Source organism: Pelodiscus sinensis, chromosome 16 (genome assembly GCF_052426305.1).
Source record: "Pelodiscus sinensis isolate ZL-2025 chromosome 16, ASM5242630v1, whole genome shotgun sequence".
Taxonomy (NCBI): Eukaryota; Metazoa; Chordata; order Testudines; family Trionychidae; genus Pelodiscus; species Pelodiscus sinensis.
In genome coordinates, this window is record NC_143067.1 from 39,606,811 (window position 1) to 39,627,617 (window position 20,807).

The 20,807-nt window shown below is 53.0% G+C and overlaps 1 protein-coding gene across 3 annotated transcripts; it reads right to left on the reverse strand.

Moving 5' to 3' along the window:
- Positions 1-1,578: 1,578 nt before the first annotated feature.
- STING1 (stimulator of interferon response cGAMP interactor 1) lies at positions 1,579-19,651 on the reverse strand. Of its 3 annotated transcripts, XM_089769555.1 has the most exons (8): positions 19,372-19,651; positions 17,796-17,933; positions 12,961-13,205; positions 11,956-12,142; positions 6,803-6,911; positions 6,414-6,652; positions 2,818-3,004; positions 1,579-1,930 (listed from the first exon to the last, which is right to left on the reverse strand). In XM_089769555.1, the coding sequence occupies exons 3-8, from the start codon at positions 13,203-13,205 to the stop codon at positions 1,746-1,748; spliced, it is 1,152 nt and encodes a 383-aa protein (XP_089625681.1). In that variant the 5' UTR covers positions 17,796-17,933; positions 19,372-19,651; the 3' UTR covers positions 1,579-1,745. The 3 variants fall into 3 exon arrangements, with proteins under 3 accessions (XP_089625681.1, XP_075756230.2, XP_089625680.1); XM_075900115.2 differs by lacking the exon at positions 17,796-17,933; XM_089769554.1 differs by lacking the exon at positions 19,372-19,651 and having other exon boundaries at positions 17,796-19,354.
- Between the last annotated feature and the right edge of the window lie 1,156 nt (positions 19,652-20,807).

The following is a 20,807-nucleotide window of genomic DNA, read 5'->3' on the forward strand; positions in this document are numbered from 1 at the left end:
TCAGGCCCTGCTTCCACGGGAGCAGATTAACTCAGCCCTCCCCTGGCTGTTCCCTGAGAGGCGCTGCCACTCCTGACACAGGCCGGGAGAGCAGCCATTGCTGGGAGACATGGCAGTGAGCGGGGGGAGGGGGGGGGGGGGACGTTGCTGGGCCCAGCACTTCTCTGGATGGGGAAGGATCAACCCTGCAAGTCAGCCCAGGGGAACTGGGCCCAAGTGGGGAAGAGAAGGGGAGGAAAGGACTCAGGGGAGAGCCACGGCCCCCCCAGCCGCTTCCTCGCCCCTCCAGCTTGCAAGGCTACGGGCTTCCCCCTCCTGCCCGCTGGCTCCGTCGGCCGCTCCGTGGGCTCCGACGCTTGCGGGACTCAGCCCTGGTGGGACTCAGGTGGCCCCGGGCTGTGCCCCCTGTCACGGGGCAGACTCACCGAGGTAGCCCTGGGAATCGGCTCGTCGACCCGCTGGACGCCTCCCTCTGGCTGGCGTCTCCCCGTGGTCTCGCTGCTCCCTCCAGTCCTGACCGCGCCGTTCTTGGGCCACGGCGTCCTCTCCAGCACACGGCCCTCCGGCAGGGCCACTCCAGTGTCTGAGCCCCCTGCCGGGGGGCGGGGAGGAAGGGGTGTTTATCCAGCGTTGCTCTCCATGGTCCTCCCCTTCCAAGAGCCCCCAGTTTCCCTGCACCCACCTTGGCTCAGTGACCCACGGCCTGTCTTCCCCTAGCCCTGCCTCTGGGGCAAACTGCAGCCTGGCACGGCCCCTCAGCATCGGCAGGGGGTGCGGATCCGCTGCCTCTCTGCAGCCCTAGTAGCCTCAGGCCCTGCGGCCTGGGAGTTTGCTTGGCCAGAGCTTCCCCAGCCTTGCTCTGCTTCCCTGGCAGTCAGGTCCCTACTGCTCTCTCTCCGGATCCCTCCAGGATCCCTTCTTTAGTTCACCCCCAGCTGGGCCCTCATCAGCAGAGCTGTCTCAGCTGGGGCTTCACTCTCAGCCCTCACTCAGGGCTGGGGTTTGTCCTTAAAGGGCCAGTGCAGGGCAAGCGCCCCATCACATCCCCCCTTTGGGCTGTTTGGCTGCATGGGGGCAGCGGGGAAAAGGAACGAAGCAACCACATCTCCCCCACTTGGCCCAGCTGCAGCCCCGACAGGACGGCCCCCTCCCACTCCGTGCTGACACACTGGGGTCAGCAGTGAAATGGTTAACGATGACGCCCGGGGCATCAGCTGTGTCAAGGCTATTCCCCACTCTGGCATGATGAATGCAGAAGTGGGAGCCCACAAAAGCACCCCAAAACCCGATCTCTCCAGGCTTTGGTACAAAAACTCCCCCCGAAATCCTAACACCCGGCCTTTGGAGAATATAAACCGCTGCCACCACCCAAGTATTCCAAGAAAACCCAGGGAAGAGATCACCGGGGAAGTCTCCTCTCTTAAAAACCTCAGGGACACCTCAAGCTCCTTTCCCTAAAGAGCTTGAAAAAGAAAAGAGAAAATACCAGCTGCAGGCTGTGGTAGCTGCCCCCTAGTCAGAGGCATGCAGATACCCACAGACAGACTTTCCAGGGCACAGAAATGAACCAATACCAGGTTAATAACAAAAAGAAAGAACTTTTATTCTCAAAACAAAACCCCAGTTACAAGCCTGAGGAGAGAGGCTCGTACCAGGGAGGGAGGAATGAAGCCAGGATGTCGCCCTGTCTCGGTGTTTTCCTTGCAGCGTGCAGCGGGAGGAACCTGCCAGTCCGGCCGCATGGCTCAGAAGCCGTCGCTCCGCAGAGGCCCAGGTAGCTCCGAGTTGCTGATCATGATGAGGGGCTCTTCTGAGAGGAACGTGGCGGGCTGGTGGCTCCCATTGCACATGGCGTATTCCTCCAGGTGCTGCTGCCGGATGTGCCGGAGGAGCTCCTTCGACAGGAAATGGCTGTTGCTGTCTCCCGAGTCTGGAAATCAAATCGGGAAACAAACCTGACCGGCTGCCATGGGCTGGAATCCAGGAGAGCCGAGCCCCCAGCAAGCGAAGTCCCCAAGCCCTTCGGCAAGACGAGGAACCGTTGCTGCGCTGGCATCCCACGCCCATTCGGTGAGGCCCGCTGGCGTGGCTGGGACACAGGCGGAGGCAGGGAGCCGGCGCCAGGATGGGCGAGGGGAGGTGGGCTTTTCGCCTCACACAGCGGATGTGGGGGTGTTGTAAGGATCGCCGCTTGGCTCCTGGCGTCCGCCAGCTCAGCCAGCCACGTGACGTGGGACCAGCTGGCTGGCGTCTAAAAGAAGGGGTGAAATGTCGACCTGCCTGATGCTTTCTCCAGCCCAACATTCGGGGGACGGGAGGGGAAAGAAAACAACCTTGGACTGAAAGGAAAAATTTCTCACAGCTGTCCCTCCCCACCGCAACGGGCGGAAATTGTTCATTTACTGACGAATTTCTCAAAGACAGGTTGAGCATTTTCCTTCGGGTGGGAACCCTCCTGCCCCATTTTAAGTTCTCCTCCCCTGTGGAAAATGGGAGAACACGTGTAAAAAAGAGAGGCAGTGGGGAAAAAAATCTCCTCGCACACGTGTAATACCTTCCCCGGCAGAGAAACGTGAAAGAGAAAGTGCAAATGGGCGTGGCCCCAGGGTCCCCTTTCGACCTGGTGTTCTGTCGAAAGTTGGACGCGGGGCCCCCGCGTAAACAGCAGGGAGCACCTGTGAGATGACGGGACGGCTCTGACACGAGCTGCAGGGCTGGGCATGCGCCTGAGGCCACGGTGAGCTCCGGCCCCCAAGGATCAGGGCATGGAGAGGACCCCAGGGTGTCTCCTCCCCGTGAGACCCCCCCATGCCTCACCCTCATACACAACGAGGCGGTAGCAGCCCGCGCACTCCTTGGAGCTCTGTAAGATCTCCTCCAAGGTCCTGCAGAAGAGCTGGGCTTGCTCCAGGCGGTCCTGCCGGCTGAAGGCGGCGCTTTCGTCCTGGGACATGGCGTAGAGGGACTGCAGCGGGGTGGCGTACTCCACAACGCAGTAACTCAGCTGGCGGGGCGGGAGAGGGAGACGTGCAGGCTTTACCCCAGCCGGACCAAGACCACGGCAAAGCGGCCCCCTCCTCCCTCCTTCCCTCCCTGGGAATCCCAGACCCTGTGGGCCCCTTCTCTGCACAGTGCTGCCAGAGCAAGGCTTGTGGGGGCCTTGTGTGAATCCCCCCAGACAAGCTCACCCAGCAGACTCCCCACAGCTGCTTCCTCTGCCTGCTCCTGAGCACGGGGTGGGCTGGTCGCCAAAGCCATGGGCACGGGATGTTATTAACCCATCTGCTGCATCACAGGTACTCGCTGTGTGCTACAGCCAATTCATAGGGTTACACAAGCAATGTTTCCTCTAATCTTTTCCAGCTATATGCAAATTTTGTCCATCTGTGTGCAGAATAAATTTTTGTGTGTGCACCCAGGCATGTGTGAATGTGCACCATCAGTAGAAACACAAACCTAGCTGTGGGTGCTCTGATAATCAGCCGGGCGGCATGTGTCTCTTTCCTGGGTGGCTGCACAAGCACACAGCTTACAGGGAACACCATATACCAGTGTACGCTTGATCAGTTTTTAGAGGAACTAAGGGCTCGTCTACATTGGCCCCTTTTCCGGAAGGGGCATGTTAATTTCAGAGGTCGTAATAGGGAAATCCACGGGGGATTTAAATATCCCCCGCGGCGTTTAAATAAAAATGTCCGCCACTTTTTTCCGGCTTTTAGAAAAGCCGGAAAAGAGCATCTACACTGGCCCCGATCCTCCGGAAAAAGTAGGAATAAGATCCTGCGGAAAAGGGCGCTTTTTCCAGAGGATCGGGGCCAGTGTAGACGCTCTTTTCCGGCTTTTCTAAAAGCCGGAAAAAAGCGGCGGACATTTTTATTTAAACACCGCGGGGGATATTTAAATCCCCCGCGGATTTCCCTATTACGACCTCTGAAATTAACATGCCCCTTTCGGAAAAGGGGCCAGTGTAGACGTAGCCTAAGCGTTAGACGTAAGTGAGACAAGCTGAAACACAAGAACCTGTAGGTTGAGGTCAGCAAGGGTTTAGCTTAGCTCTTTTGGGCCTTGGACACAAGCGATGATAACACAAGGGACCGAGAAATAACCTAATGCCCAAGGATTACGGGACAAGAGGCATCAATATTGCATCGAATGACCCAGAAGACTAATACTAGCTCATAAACGTACTCTCTCAGACATAACCACGGGACTGAGGTTGTGTATCGGAGCTAGCAAGAATAAAGAGAACTCACACGGTCTGAAGAAAATCAGGGTCCCTTAAGTTTCCAGGGAACCCAGACCAATAAAGAAAAGCAGGTTGACACGTTTATGGACATGTGCAGATTGTAGGTACAGGCAGAATCACATTATACAAGGGGTTGCCCAAGAACAAGAAAACTGAATTCCCTCAGAGAGACACCAGCAGAAGCCAACCCTCTCCTGATGACCCAGCCCATCAGACCCTAGCACTGCTGTTAGGGATGTGAGTATTAATTGCAACCTGTGCACAGGTCTGGATTCAATTTCTGTAGGCTTGGGTACTCAGAACCCTCACTGTAACCCTGGAATCAAACTTGTACATAAGATGCGACCTTGAGCTTGTGAATGTCTGTTGGCCAACACAGGTCGAACCTCTCTAGACCGGCACCCTGGGGACCTGACAAATGCTGAGGCAGGGAATTTGCCGGCCCACAGGACAGTACTGTCCAGCAGCATTACCAGCACTGCCCCTGCTCGCTGGGTGCTTAGAATCCTAGAACACTAGAACTGGAAGGGACCTCGAGAGTCATCGAGTCCAGTCCCCTGCCCTCCTGGCAGGACCACGCACCGTCTAGACCATCCCGGACAGGTGTCTGTCCAACCTGCTCTGAAATATCTCCAGAGATGGGGATTCCACAACCTCCCTGGGCAACTTATCCCAGTGTTTAACCACCCTGACAGTGAGGAAGTTTTTCCTAATGTCCAACCTACTCCTCCCTTGCTGCAGTTTAAGCCCGTTGCTTCTTGTCCTCTCCTCAGAGCCCAAGGAGAACAGTTTTTCTCCCTCCTCCTTGTGACACCCTTTTAGATACTTGAAAACGGCTCTCATGTCCCCTCCTGGTCTTCTCCTTTCCAAACTAAACAAGCCCAATTCTGTCAGGCTTCCCTCACAGCTCATGTTCTCTAGACCTTTAGATGATTTTTAGGGGGAAATTAGCACAGAACACTGAGAGCCAGGACTGGCAGCTGTAAACAGACTTTATGGGACCCCGGGAAACTTAGCCACACCCAAGCTCAGTGGACATGCAGCTCACTCAGTCCTGCCAGACGGGATGTTGCCGGACTAGAGAGGTCGCCTGTACGCAGGGCCGGCCCGAGCCATTCTTGCACCCTGGGCAACGGGCGCGCGGCACCTGATTGACGGGTACGGGGCGCTGCGCTCCCAGGCATGCGCACCTGATGCGGCCCCCCTTACCACTTCAATCAGGTGCCCCCCCATAGGTGGCTGCCCCGGGCAGCTGCCCAGCTAGCCCCCCTGCTTAATCTGGCCTTGCCAGTACACTTGGTCTTGATGTGTGCCGAGAGACTCTAACTCTAAAGAAAGTAGCAGAGGTGACTTCCCCTTAATTCCACCTCAGACTGTAGCTGCCAGAGCTGAACCCACAGTGGTGTAGTACCACGTTACAAAATTCACTCTGCCTGTACGTTGCACAGCCGGAGGCAGAGGCAGATTAGAACAGGGAGAGGGAATCAGGGACAGTGATCAGATGGGCAGAGTGTGTACTGATTTGCGGGGGAGAAGCTGGGAGAGGGATGCCGTATCCTGCTGCAGGGGGTATAAGCCCATGACTGTTGCTGCCAGTACAACAAGGTCAGTCTGCTCCTGGCTGTAGCTGGGTTTACTGCTGCACAGAGGGTTTACATCCAGCTAAGTAAAGTGGGATTTTCCTGCCGAGCTCCAAGGAGGGGCCTGGTGTAAATCCCAGGGCTATGCAGAGGCATGTGCTTCTATCCATCCCAACTGCTGGATGCTGTCCTGAACTAGCCCGTTGGAGGGTCTCCAACAACGTTCCTGCTAATCTTTTCCATCGATGTGAGGAATAATTTTGGGGCATGTGCGAATGTGCACCACCAGTAGAAACCAACCTAGCAGTGGGCGCGCCGCTAATCAGCTCGGCAGCATTGGAATCACTCCTGAGAGGCTGCCCAAGTGCACAGCTCACAGGGAACATGTCACCGTCTGGGAGCATGGCCACTTTTACACTAGCCACGTCTTCTGGCCAGAGATGGGCCCAAACCAAAATCCTGCACCTGAATTTCCCAACCCTTCGGGGAGTTTGGATCCACAGCTAAACTGTGTCTCCCAGGCCCATCTCGGCTCACATCGTCCTCCTTGTGGCTCTCCCGCTAGAGACGCGTGGCGAGAAACGTACCTTTTTGTCTTCTCCCATAACTCCATAGATGCTCTGTTTGTAGACTCTCCGCTTAGTGCCAGCCCGGTCCAGCACCAGCTCCGGGAGGTCTTTACAGTACTGGATGTGGCTGTCCGCCTTCTCCAGGTCATTGTAGATCTCGCAGCTCAGTGGGAGCAGGATGTGCAATTTCCAGGTCTCTTTGCATGCCAGCAAATTCTTATTGTCTCGGTTGAACTCGCTGATCAAGTCTTTGAGGCCTTCAAGGAACAGAACATGGAGCAGAGAGAAATGATTTGAGGGTGGCAGCTTTGTGACTTGCTACTTGGCTCTCCCTTAATGTGAGCAAAGGAGGAGTTTTATTACGGAATATTTTGTATTCCCAGGTCAACAGGGGAACGGTCACTTACGCGGCAGAACAAACTTTAAGTAGCCCACGTAGTAAGACCAGGCTAGTCCGTGGGCCACGTTGCGGTTGTTCTTCTCGCAGATTTCAGACATTTCCACGGCGGAGGGGCGCTGCGGATTGAAGGAAGAAATGCCATCACTCACCCATCCCGCGAGCTGAGCGGGATGTCCTCCCACACCCACTGCTGACTGCGCCTCCACATCACAGAGCGGGCCCAGTTCTGATCACGCGCTCTGTAGCGTCTCTGCCCGCCGTACACCATGCTGAGGGCTAAGAGAACTCCCGACTGCAAGCACCCTGCTGGAGATGCTCACAGCCACCCGAGGGGCTGATCATTTTAGGGTGGACCAGAGGCTGGAAGACTGTGTGGTCGCCTGATCCCTCATCTGCATGGTCTGTGCAGGGTCATCCCATGGCATATGCAAAATATGTGACTGCATAGGGGCTCCTGAAAATTGAGTGCCCCACATTTTCTGGAGCCCCATCACAGCTGTGTGTCCTTGTATGCCTAAGTACGGCCCTGTCACCTCTGCTGCCTGGTCCTCTCCGGCCCTCCCCCGGTTGCTCTCACTTGCCAGGGCTTCTCCTGGCCCCTTCTCTGCCAGCCACTAACTGAGGGCTTCCTCCTGTTAGCCTGGGAGTGGAGAGGAGCTCTCATCCCCAGCGGCTCCGCTCCAGCCTCAGGAAAACCCCCAAGATCTGGTAGAAGCTGCACGGGTGGGGGCATGGAGGGAAGTCCCAGTGCAGCTCACAGAAGTCGCGGGCGGGGGGGGGGGGGCATCTTCAGTTGCGTGGGACTCCATAAATTGTAAGCAGGCCCTGAGTCTGTGTCTACTGCCAAGAAACCGCTGCATGCTAATTAGCTGCGGAATAAGCTCTCGTGCTCTCAGCTATTGGTGTTCGCACGATACATGGTTGACTTCAAAGACGAGGGTTTTTTTTGTAAGATTCTTGGTACCACCACAAAGGCTCAGGTTGTGATGGAAATGGTTAACAATGTCTTTGAAGCACATGGTCTGGATTGGGTAAATCTTGTGGGTGTCACACTGATGGTGCACCTGCCATGCTGGGCTCAAGATCAGGCTTCCAAACTCTGGTGAAACAGCGCACGCCTATGGTAACCGGAGTTCATTGCTTCATTCATAGGGAAGCTTTGGCATAAAAAACATTGCCTGATCAACTGAACGCCGTTTTCAAAGGGTTGGTGAAAGTGGTGAATCACATCAAATCATTGGCTCTGAACACCAGGCTGTTCAAAAGATTTTGCCTGGACATGGGTTCCGACTTTGATGTGTTGCTGTTCTAGACTTCTGTATGGTGGTTGTCAGCAGGGAATGTACTCAACAGAGTTTTTCAATTGAGAGAGGAGTTGGATTTATTTCTCCAGGCTCAAGGAAAAGAGGAATTCCGAAATGTGCTGACGCAGTCAAATTTAGAACTTGCGTATCTTGTCGATATTTTTGGAATCTTGAACAAACTGAATCTTCAGCTGCAAGAGAAAGGTGCAAATCTGTTCTCTCACCAAAGCATCATCAAGGTTATTCTTGACAAATTGGAACTCTGGATCGTAAGAGTTGAAGGCAATACTTTGTGGATGCCATGCTCGGGGAAAAGGAAGCCATTCGGACGCAAATTCTCGATCATTTACAGAAGCTACGAGACCAATTCCAACGATACTTTCCGGAGGTGGTCAGGAGAAGGGGTGGATTATCTTTCATCAGGAATCCATTTACAACAGATGTTAATAGTGTTCCAGAGGATCTGCAGGAGGAATTCTTGGATCTGAAAAATGATTTTGCGGCTCAAGACGTGTACCAGCAGTCTACCATAGAGAAATTTTGGGCCAGCATGACCGGGAGTTACCCAAATCTGTCAGCACAAGCAGTCAGATTTCTTTTGCCATTTGCATCATATGTGAGAGACTGGATTTTCGTGTTTGTTGCACGTTAAGTCCAAACAGAGGAATGGGCTTGCAGTGGAAAACGATATTCATTGTGCATTAGCAAGTACCGCTCCAAACATTGAAAAGCTTGTGAGTGAGAAGAGAATCCAAAAATCTGTTAGTAAGAAATAAATTTCAAGCCAAAATGTTCGTTGTCTGCTCTTTTTTATTATGTCTCAAAAAGGAGGTGGGCCACGAAAATGTGTTGATTGGCCTGGTGGTCCGTGGACTGAAACGAGTTGAGAACCACTGCTCTAAACAAATGAACTTGTAGCTGTGTCTTTCATTTCACCCTGACTCAACAGTCTAAGCTGTAGCGTAACACACAGACAGGTGACAATCCCAGAAGCGCATTATATAGTTTGGGTGTCCGAATCCCTAGGCGGGTCCCAGATCTCCCTTTTGCTCCTCTCAGTTCAAAACTTCTGTAAGGGTCTCTATATCTCATCATGGGCCAAACTCCGCTCTCTGATTGTCCCTTACATTCCAAGGCCAGAATGGATCACAGCGCTCATCTAATCCGGCCTCTTGTATAACCCAGACCAGGGAACCCTCCTTAAACTTGCCCTAGAACAGAGTTTTTAGAGGAAACACCTCATCTGGATTTAGCATTGTCAGTGATGGGGAAGCTACTGAATGCTTGGTGAATTGTTCCAGGGGTTAATTATTTTCACCATTAGAAAGGTGTGCCTTATCTCCGGTAGCTTCAACCTCCGGCTACCAAATCTTCTATTACTTGCTCTGCTAGGTCGAAGACACAATTATTCAATGTTTGCTCCCTGTGGAAGTACTTACGGAGTGTAATCAACTCGCCATTTAGGCTTCTCTTTGCTAAGCTAATTAGACGGAGCTTTCGGGAGTCTATTACTCTAAGGCAGGTGTTCTAACCCTTGAATGTGGCACATCGATTGAAAGTAGCCCTCCAGAAGCCATAAGAATTATCCGGGACGTACGCTGGTCCGACGGAGAACAAAGAACAGCTTTAAGCCTGCAGCACACCCGTGAATTAACCCTTTGGGGACAGCAGTTACAGAGGGCCCTCCTCCCGAGCACGGGCGTGAGTGACAGGTTTAAACATGGAGCATTCGAATGCCGTGGGAGTTCGGCGGGGGTCCGGGCGGTGCTGGAACCTGGGGTGGCCGTGCTCATTAAGAGCAAGTCGGATTGAATCGTTAGCGGGCTGCCCTGCTGAGATGGATGGCAGTACCCGGCCGACGCATCCAATATTAATGGGCTGTGCTAACGAAAGGAATTCTGCTGCGTCGAGGCTTCTAAAATGGTTCCGTTGCGAGACGAGCAGCATGCGGAGACCATGCGTGTATCCTCGAGAGGTCATCAAAGCCAGCCCCCTGCTCCTACAAACCTCCAATGAGGGGGGCTCCCCTGGGAACCCGGGCCTCAGCTTTGCTCGCCATACAGTCGGCGTTTCCTCAGATCGAACCCAGCTCTTCCTTGTCCAGATTAACCCACAAGACGGGCCAGACTGAAGGTCCATCTAGCCCAATATCCTGCCCCAATGTCAGCTGCCCCAGAGGGAACGAACAGAGCGAGTAACCATCAACCACTCTTTGGTGCCCATTCCCAGCTCCTGGCAAACAGGCTAGAGGGAAACCATCCCTACCCAGCCTCCCGAGACATCAGGGAAGGGCCTGACCTCACAGCTCAGCTCTCCGCCCTCGGTGCTGCAGGACTGGACTCCTCCGGGCTTGTCCAAGTCCAGGTATAAAGGACCCAGGCGTGTCTTCCGCCGAGATCTCACCCTGAAGAAGGCTCTGTTGTAATGAACTATTACCAGTGATAATGCTCGGTAGTGCCAGTGATTGTCACAGCCGTGGCAGATGCACAGCCCACCCTCGATACTAGCACCCCCCCGCCACGTGAGCTGTCTTCATTCGCAGTGTTCCTTTGCTCCTAAGCCGACGTCTGATGAGGCCGCGGGAGCGAGCTGCGCGGTGCTTCAGAGCAGCCTCTCCCGGCGGGGCCGCAGCCATTTCACAAAATTGACTGAGAAACTGGTGAGAGTCAGTTGGTGCAATTCCCATGTGCAGCTGCACTGAGTCTTCTCGGGAAAGGTCACCACTGGTAGCACTTTGGGACCTCAAAGCTTGAGTCCATGATGTGAGCCAAGGAACCCAGGCTCCCCCCCTACGCTGGGGGAGTTCTAGGCCACTGCATCTGCTGCACGCGCTGTTATTTCGGAAAAGGGCTTCTCCAAAGCTGCAGCGATTCTGCCGTTTGCCCACCACCAGGCGCTATGGTGCTAGAACAGAGCAGCAGCCGGGCAGAGAAAAAGCCCGACTTCCTCATAGCATCCCGGGCCAGGTCGGCAGCTGGGATACAGGGACACAGGCAGAGGCTCATAAGGGTGGGTGGGGAAGACAGATGGGGACCGAGATTGAATGGGAATGGAAGTGCAGGGCCTTGGAGGGGAGGACGGTCAGGGCCTCATAGAGAGAGGAGAGGGGTGTAGGGCCACACAGGGGCAGGAGATGGCTGAGTGGGGGCTCAGAGACACACGGGGACATGAAGGAGGCATGGGGGGGGAGAGAGGGTGTCTGAGTAGAGATGGAGGGACACGTGAACATGGGGTGCAAGGACACATGGGAGAGGCTGGGGGTCAGCCAGCGTCTGCATGGAAGAAATCCCTACCAATCCCTCCTCCTAAAAAGAACCTTTTCCATATTTTTCCCACCCTCACCCCAAACCGCTCCAAGCTCACCCCCAGGCTTCTTCTCAGCAACGACTCCCCACCCCCTCCCATCCTCCGTTACTCCTGACTCCGCGCTGCTCCCGAGAGGCGCGGGAAACACACTTCGGTCTTGCAGTTTACATGAGAATCACTCAGAGTTCTGTGTCAATGTGCCCAGTACGGGATCTGTTTGTCAAAACCGATTTCCTCAACCCTTTTTGGTGTCTGTATGCTCCTGACACACTTGCTGAGGGGCACTGTGAAATGAACAAGCAAACGAACTGAAACTGGTGTGATTCTGACAAATAAAACACGCAGAATGGTGCAGAAAACGCGGTGCACAGACTGTTTCAGTGGCCGGGGCACAGACCCCGCCCCGGGACCAGTAACTCCGAAAGTGCCATACACGGCCTGTCCGCTAGCGGGGAGGCCGCCTAGCGTAGGCCCCCAGGATGGCCTGACACTCTCTGGAGAGCAGCGGGCGCATTGCCGGGCCGTGGGGACTGGGCTGTCCCGCCCTCACCTGAAGCCCGAAGGTGAAGTTGAGGAGATGGCAAAGGCAGGCGAGGATCAGTTTGAGGAAGAGCTGCAGACAGCTCCCGCTGAACAGGGCCTTGCAGGCGAAGCCGCTGACCAGCAGCAGGGGCATGTGGTAGTGCAGGCTGGGGCTCAGGCAAGCGCTCACCACCCTCCTCCAGCTGCCGCGGTGTCTAAGGGAAAGAGAGACCAGGAGACAGGTCAGTCTGTGCACACAGAGAGCTCTCCAGGCCCAGCGCCCCACTGCCCTGAGGAGAGACCCCACCGCACTGATCCCCCACCCAGGGGCCCTCGAAATGGCTGGGGCTTGGCCAGCAGGGTGCACATGGGCCCACACTGGGGCAGTGACATAGTCCCCCCTGCGCACACGCCCGTGCTGGAGAGTTTCCTGGGGAAGGCAATCCGGCCCCCCCATGGGGTGCTGTTACTACGGAGACCCCACAATGGCGGCCGGGGGGCAGGGGTTACCTCAGCTGGAGCAGGCCCGGGCAGCCTGGCTTCACTGAGGTGACGTGACATCCAGGGACATCTGAGACCTAGTGGGTTTAGACATGAACCTGGCTGGAAGGAAGCAGACCCTGACCCTCCCCAGGAATGCGTGAGAGAGCCCTCCAGAGACGTCTCCGGCAGAGCCCCCATAGCGGGTGGGACAGGGGCACGAGACTTAATAGTCTTGCATCTTCCTGCCTGAGTATTATGGGTAGGGCATCTGCAGAGCTGCTAAAAGGGACAAGAGAGGAGAGGTAGGGACCAAGGAAAGAAACCTGAGGGACGTCAACAGACAGAAGAGAGGGCGAATGGGAAACCACCGCAGAGACCAGATTGCAAAGCTTATGCCTCTTTGGATTCCTTTACAGCTCCTACATCGCTAGTAGGAAGCAGGCACCTGCCTTCCTCCCCCAGGATTAGTTCCTTCCCTTCATTGCTGCACCATTTACAAGCATCATCCGGAGCATGGCTCTCAAGAGCAGAGGGCTGGAAACTCAGTCACCTGGATGACACGTGCCAGATCTCTTCGGCAAAGCTGCAAAACCCTTTGAGCAGTGCGCTGATCAGCTGGGCCGTGACGTGGAGGGTGAGATACTCGGCCATATAGTTCCAGGGATGCTCTAGGAGGTACAGGATAAAGACGCAGACGGCCATGACGAGGTAGGCCATGTAGTAATCCCTTCTCTCCCGAGGTTTGGGGAGGAGGGGGTGGATTTGGACGTTGGGTCTTTCCATCTCATGAGACATCTGCAGCAAGCAGACACACCCAGTCACAGCATTTTAATTATACAATAGCAAGTGAAACTTATTTCTGCAACCGATTTCTTTTTCCTCTAGCTGGAAAGAGATTTTAGAAGGAAGAAAAGAAGTTAGTTGAAACCGGCTGTTCCCCAGAAGACAAAATATGACAAAGACACACAAAGGGGAGAGAAAAGAACAGCAAATGTCAAAAATGCAGCTTCTGGCTCCCTGGGGTTGCAAGTAAAGTTTGGTGTTGCAATAAATTTTGGTGGCTTGAAATGTATTGTATCGTTAATGCAGTATCAGCTTTTAATTAAGTGGGCATTTTGTTACCACAGGGGGGTAATTTGAGATGTTATTTCAGTAAAAGATTAACAATTTAAAACACTATTTTACTACTTGCCCTCTTAAAAAAATGCTTTTGCATTAAACCTTTAACGTGTTTGCAGTCTATACAAACAACTCCTAAAATAAAGGGGAAAAAGGAAACAAATCAAAGCATTTGTTCAAAAATTTAAAATTATGTTTTTCTTTAGCTTAAAACAACTGTTAGCTTTTTTTAAAGTACAAGCAGTAATGGTTTTGCTTTGTTGCTTATTAGCATAACTAGCGTAACACATGTAAAGATGTTTAAAACTATTGTTTTAAAATCCGCTTTAAAACCAATTGCGTGTTTGCTAAGATATTAGCTTCTAGGTATGTATTAACCCGTTAGGCCCCATTGTGGGGACCAAAACTGCTGTGTTAAATTAGATGGATTACATGGGCCAAAAGAGATAACACAACACTGTCAGGCTACGTCTACACTGGCCCCAAATTCCGGAAAAGGGATGCAAAGCAGGTAAGTCAGCATAGGGAAATCTGCGGGGGATTTAAATATCCCCCGCAGATTTATATAAACATGTCCACCGCTTTTTTTCCGGCTTGGGGAAAAGCCGGAAAAAAGCATCTAGACTGGCGCGATCCTCCGGAATAAAGCCCTTTTCCGGAGGATCTCTTATTCCTACTTTCAGTTTTAAAAGCCTGTCTTAAAGTGTTTGGAATGTAAGAGTTTACTTTCAGGTAGGAATAAGAGATCCTCCGGAAAAGGGCTTTATTCCGGAGGATCGCGCCAGTCTAGACGCTTTTTTCCGGCTTTTCCCCAAGCCGGAAAAAAAGCGGCGGACATGTTTATATAAATCTGCGCGGGATATTTAAATCCCCCGCGGATTTCCCTATGCTGACTTACCTGCTTTGCATCCCTTTTCCGGAATTTGGGGCCAATGTAGACGTAGCCTCACTGTTTAACGTTAAACAAGATTTTGGGTTTCGGATGCCAAGACTTCAGTTTGCTTAGTACCATGGCAAAGATACCATTAAAAATCCTTTTCTGTTAGAATACATAGGAAGAGTAAACTCTTACATTCCAAACACTTTAAGACAGGCTTTTAAAACTACATTTGAGGTTGTTTACATTTTAGCTGGAGAGGTTTTCAGATTAAAACAACCCTGATGGACAGTCTGCTAGATGGTATTAAAGATTACAATAACAGGGGATTTAAGGGGGCGGGGGGAATTAGTTGATAGGGCCTTGAGCTGTCAATGCAGAAGCTGTTAAAGTTCCATCCTATTCCCTAGAAGACAAAGAAACACAGAGGGGAAAGCACAGAGCAGCAAAGATCAAAAATGCCACTTCCGTCTCTGCGGTGGATTGTTACTTGCAACTTTACTGCTGGAAAAACACTGGTAGTTTTACCAGACTTTGGGACCTGGCAAACTTTTAGCAGCATTCGACTCTTTCGGGCATTGCATCGGTTTGGTTCTAGGGCACAGCCATGTTGCAAAATTTACCTTCTGACTCGTTTGACTGGCTAAGCCAGACTCTGCTTACCCATGTAAGCAGGGTCTGAACCACTGCTTCCAATGCAGCCAGCTGAAAAGGGAAAGGAGCCCTGGGTGTGATTATGCTCACTCAGTCATTTAGCCCTGCAAGTTAATCAACTTTTGATATGTAAATACAGCTCATGTTGGAATGGGAAAGAGATCCTAGGGGTGGTTGTGTAAATCCAGTTCAGCCAATGCTATAGGCCTGATGGATGGTCAATTGTTGGAATGGAATGCAGTGTATTGTAACTAATTTGGCTGTTGTGGGGTCACAAACCATGTTAACCCTAAATGTAGGAATTGTAAAATATGACATCAGTGCTTGCAGGAGAGACACCACCATTGATAAGAGTCTTGGATGGACAAGCCTCCCCCTTCCAGACTCAAGTGAACTGGATGGGGGGAGGGAGAGGGAAGAAGTTCGAACCAGCAGCTACATGCTCTCCAGGTGTCAGCTGTAAGACTGGTTCAACCTCCCCCTGCCTCCCCTGCTGTTCTAAGGATAGACTTAAAACAGACTCCATAAGCGGTCTTAGTTATTCTGAAATATTATTCCAGTGATAGCCAGCCTAGGTGGTGGGCCAAGAGCTGAAATCACTGAGAAACTGACAAAGAGCTGGAATCACTAGGTTTAGCCCAAAGCCAGACCCATTGTGGAAGCAGCAGCTGGTGGAAACAAGCGGTCCTGGCAGGAGCAGGCGGCCAGCAGGGCAGCTGGCAGGAGCAGCTGGCAGGTGGGTGATAGGAACAGGGGTAGGCAGCCAGCGGGGCAGCTGGCGGGAGTGGCTGACAGGAGCAGCAGCGAGAGGCCAACTGAGTGGGTGAGATGCCTCCTATCCCCACCTCCCCCAAGGGTGGGAGGTGAGCGCTGAAAATCACCTCTGAACTCTGATCTGCCCTGACCATGGGCAGCTACTGTGAGTGGGGTACGGAGAAAGCTTGGGCATGTGAATGGGACATGTCCATTGCTGGACTTGTGACCCTGAGAGGCAAAGGACATTGATCAATCCATTTGAGCTGGGCTGTTCATGCGTGGGTTGGTTATGAACTCTGGGTATGGTGTTTTCCTAGGCTAATGCCATGTTACTTCTCTCTCTCTCTCTCATTAAACAATTCTTTTCTATGCTCAGACTCTGAGTGTGTGAATGGGGAAGCCTTGCCTCTCGGAGGTGCCCAGGATGTGTGAATTTCCCAGGCTATTGGGTGGGGGCTCGAGATGGATGAAAAGGAACCCCTAGATATTGAGCCCGGACCTGGCTGTTGCCGGCGCTACCTGGCAGAAGGGTTACACACAGAAGGAAAGGTGGGGAAGGAAAAGGACAGGCTGGTGGGGAGGGGCAGGGAAAGTTTTACAATGTCATTTGGCTTGGGGTTTTTGGCCCAGTCTGCTTGGGACATTTTTTCGGCTTAGGATAACAAAGACCCTGAGTCCCAGGACATAGTAGGGTGGCACCCATGAGGACGAAGCTCCCTCCAGTAGTCAAGTTTTTCTCCCCCAATTTTTTTTCTTTAAGGATCCAAAATGTGAGCCATAGGTGGACTAGCCCCTCCCGCAGGAGCGACAGAAGGTCTCTAACAGTGGGAGGGCCACGAGCACCAAATCGTGGCCCTACACTGACTCTTCCCCCCAAGACCCTGCCCCAGCCCCACCCATTCCCTCCAGGACCTGTCCGCAAGTCCCTGCCCTCACATCATCCCTTCCCCATAGCCCCACGCCTACACTGCCTCTTCCCCTAAAACCCCACCCCCACTCGTTCTTCCCCACTCTTGCAGCTGGCAAACAGTCGGGAGGGGCGCCACAGTTCCCTGGCTCCCCCTTCTGGTGCCCCTGCCCCCCATTATTTTGTCCTCCAATTAGCCCTACTGTCCAATTTTGGTTCACCGCTTGCTGCTCTTACACTTTGCTTGTGCACCAAAAAGATGTGAACCTCGCCCTGGAATTGTGCGAGGAGCCTTTCTGTTTGGACTGATCTCGTTTTTGTGCATTCCTTGTGCAACTCCGCCATTTGCATGCGTTATTACAGGCTATTTCATGAAATAACGTGTCTGTTTTACAGTTGAGCTCACAGGTAAGTTACATTTTTAGAACCAATTATTACAGCATAATCCCTCTTTCTAACTGATCAGTTCCCTCTAGGCCCAGACTTTTGTTCTGGCTCATAAAACCACAATGATAGACACAACCCTTATTTTAGTGTAAGGCCACAGACAGAAAACCCATTGTATTTTAAGGTTTGCAAATGTTTTATTTTAAAATTGGGATTTACACGTTGTATTTGATGAGAAGTTATAAAAATGCTGTTAAACTTGTGAGATGTTAATGAAGCCAAAAGCTCAGGTAACCCTTCTGCCAAGGGAAACTGGCAGCAATGACCGCTGGCTTCGGTATTTAGGGGTTTCTCTTAACAGCACAAACAGAACCAAGTTTGAGCCACCACCTAGTAATCTGGGAAAAGTTACCACCACCCTGGAGCGCCTCTAAAAACCAACACTTCCCCTCTCAGAAGCACTAAATCTGTGCATCACACAAGAGAACAAAACGTGAGAAAAGGGAACCAGCATTTGTTTGGGAAAACACCACAGCCACATTGAAATGCACACAACCCAAGTGAAGTTGGCCTCACAGCAGGCTGGGTAGTGCCCTCTGCCTCAGTTTCCCAACAGTGGTGGGCCAATCCCACAAAGGCATGACCCTTTGACCACCCCGTTTTCCCTTCACTCCGCTCTACTTACAGGTAGCGATCCTTGGTTAGCAAAGACCCTGAGTTCCAAGGGGTGTTCACAGGGCTTCTCCTCTCACCCAGAACAGGGCTGGGGCATCAAGCAGTCGGCGGGGCGAGTGCACCTCTGCACCTGGCTGTTTGGTGCTGCCTTATGCACATGATAAGGATAGCACTGAATTACCCTGCTGTCGGTACTGACGTGATCTGCAATCCAGCGCCAGGCCAAAGGCATCCTTTTGGCAAACCGGCCACACGCCTAGGCCCAGGAGGCATGACTGTGCAGACGAGCTCTGGTCCTGAAATGCTTTTCCTCAGCTCATCGCTAGATGTCAGGGAGAGTTTATTCAGACCCTGCTTCCACTTACAGCTGCTTTTATGTGGCGCGAAAACAAAGCCAGCCTGCAGCGGCTACGTATGCAACAATCCGAGGTTGTGTTGGTTTTCGTCTGTGCACTTCCAGATGGAAACACTTTTTTTTCCTGTTGCTTATACATTTAAAGCTACATGTTTATACGGTCGCTGAAAATCTTCATGCACTAAGGCAGGGGTGGGTAAGATCCGGCCCGTAGGCCAAATCTGGCCAGCAAAGCCTTTCAATCCGGCCCACGGCCACCTACTGGGACCCTCAGGCAGGAACAAGCAGCCGCTCGAGCTCTCTGCACGAGTTGAGGGGGCAAGCTTTGCATACTGCTCCACCCCCAGCACAATCGTTCAGCTCCCATTGGTTGGTTCCCATTGGCTGCCCCTGTCCCCATCACAATCTCTCAGCTCCTGTTGGCTGGAAGCAGCCAATGGGAGTGGAGAGATTGTGCTGGAGGCAGGGGCAGTGCGTGAAGATTCTCTCCCCCCCAGTGGCACAGAGAGGCACATGGAGCAATCACTCGGAGCTCTAGGACTGCGGCAGGCAGGGAGCCCGGCAGAGGGTCCCATTGGGCGGCTGGCTGGGAGCTGCCTAGGTAAGCGCCACCCGGCCAGAGCTGCCCCTTTCTCACACCCCAACTCCCTGTAGCCCCACGCCCACCGTCACCGCCCAACCCCTCTGCACACTCCTGCCCTGGGTCACCACTTCCTCCCAAGCCCTGCACCTCCTGCTACCCCCCCCTCCAGACACCTCCCAGCCCTGTTCCCTGCTCCCCCCAACCAGGTCAATGTGCACTGATCCCAGGCTGAGAACTACTGCCAGTGGGATCACAGAGCCATGGGCCTTCAAAGGGCCAATGCAGCAGGGCCAACGGCCACCACAGGCCCGGGGGTAAGGTGGGGGGCCTGGCTCCATGCCCCCGGAAGGGGTGGAGCCTGGGGCAGAAGGGCGGGGCCAAGGGCAGTCAATCCCTAGCATTGCCCAGAGCACAGTGCTGGGCCCTCCCCCCCAGCCCTCAGAGCCGCGCAGAGGGGTGCTCCCACAACAATTCAAAGGGGGCAGCCAGGAGCTCGAGGCCCCATTGAAACGCGGGGCCCCTGCGTAATTTCCACCCCCCTGCTGACAGGCCTGGGCCAGTGAAGAAGAACAAGCCAGAGGCAGACTTCCTCCTCCCCAGGCACTGGAGGGGGGCTGCTTTGCCCAGACTGGGGAGGGCTGGGCTCACCTGTGCAGTGTGGTTCTTGATGCTGCCCTGACGTCTCCTGCTCTGGTGCTGGGCTCTGCGCCAGCCCAGACAACTGCACCTGGTGCTTTGAGGCGAGGGCAGACACTGGAGCCCGTCACTCTGCCGCACAACCGAGATCTCTGCAGGAAGGTACCCACGGTGGGGGCATGTAGGGACGCATTCAGAGCCCAATGATTCATTGGGAAGAGCAGCACAGAGAACGAAAATGAAACCAGCAGCCCGCACCAGTGATGAATGCCCTGCCACCTTCCCGCCCAGACAGGTTCACCCTTGACTGAGAACTATGGCCCCTCATGTTCTGTGGCTGCGCCGGCAATCCATAGCCCAGGGACTGGGTCTTTGCAAAGCTGCGTGGGAAGCTGAAGACGTCTGTGAGATAAACAGGCACTGGCCATTCCTAGACGAGTCTGCGTCTCAGCCCTTTCTTCCCCTCTTTCTTGATCTGAAAAAAGGAAGTCAAACAGGACTGGAACTTGTCGAGATCAGCAGTTTGCAGAAGTAAACACTGGCAGACAATATACAGACAATGGGCATTTACAGGAAAATGGTATCACATGTAAGGATGCCCGGCCACATGCTGCTGTAGCTATAGGTCCACAGACGAGAAGCAGTCAAGATTGGGGAATTCCAATGCACACAAAATAGCTTCCCCAAACACACTGGAAAATAGTACTTGAATATTTCAGTGATGCTGGGGTGCTTAATTACCTTACCTAGTTTTAGAAAGCCCAACCTTAATCATTAAAGTCACTAACGAATCCTCTCTGAGGCTAAATCTAGACTGCAGGCTTCTTTCGTAAGAAGCTCTTCCAGGAGAGATCTTCCGGAAACACTTATGTCGAAAGAGAGCATCCACACTGCCAAAGCGCACTGAAAAGGGGATGTGCTTTTTCGAAAGATAGCATCCACATTGATTGGCTGCTATCTCGCATTTGAGCTGTGATTATTATAGTTGGAGTGGTCACCAGGGCACCTGTGCTTTTTCCTGGAGGCCTCTTCTTTTAAAAAAAAACCCTCTTCCCTGTCCACACACACCTTTTTCCAAAATAGCTCTTTCAGAAAAAGGCTTCTTCCTTGTAGAAAGAGGTTTACTGCTGTCAGAAAACCCCCTGCATTCTTTCGACTTTCTGTCCAAAGAACACAATTTCAGTGTGGACTTAAGTGTAGTTTTTCCGGAAAAACTGCACTGTAGACAGACTCTGAGAGAAATAAGGTCTGAATCAAAGCCCAATGAGGTCCCCGAGCATCTACATGGGGTTTGGGTCAGGCCCAAAGACAGCAAATAGAATTCACAGTTCACACACAAAAGAGGCCGTGGTTCTCAGCCTAGGGTACCTATGACCCTGAGGGTACATAGAGGCCTACGGGGGGAACATCAACTCCTCTAGATACATGCCTCGTTTTCCAACAGGTTG

Excerpts from the sequence above, each read along its gene's own strand:
- STING1 (XM_075900115.2), bottom strand. The coding sequence starts at position 13,205 with ATGTCTCATGAGATGGAAAGACCCAACGTCCAAATCCACCCCCTCCTC. Across the intron at positions 12,143-12,960 it reads ATCTGGCACGTGTCATCCAG|ACACCGCGGCAGCTGGAGGA; the intron begins GTGACTGAGTTT and ends TCTTTCCCTTAG. Across the intron at positions 6,912-11,955 it reads ACTTCACCTTCGGGCTTCAG|CGCCCCTCCGCCGTGGAAAT; the intron begins GTGAGGGCGGGA and ends TTCAATCCGCAG.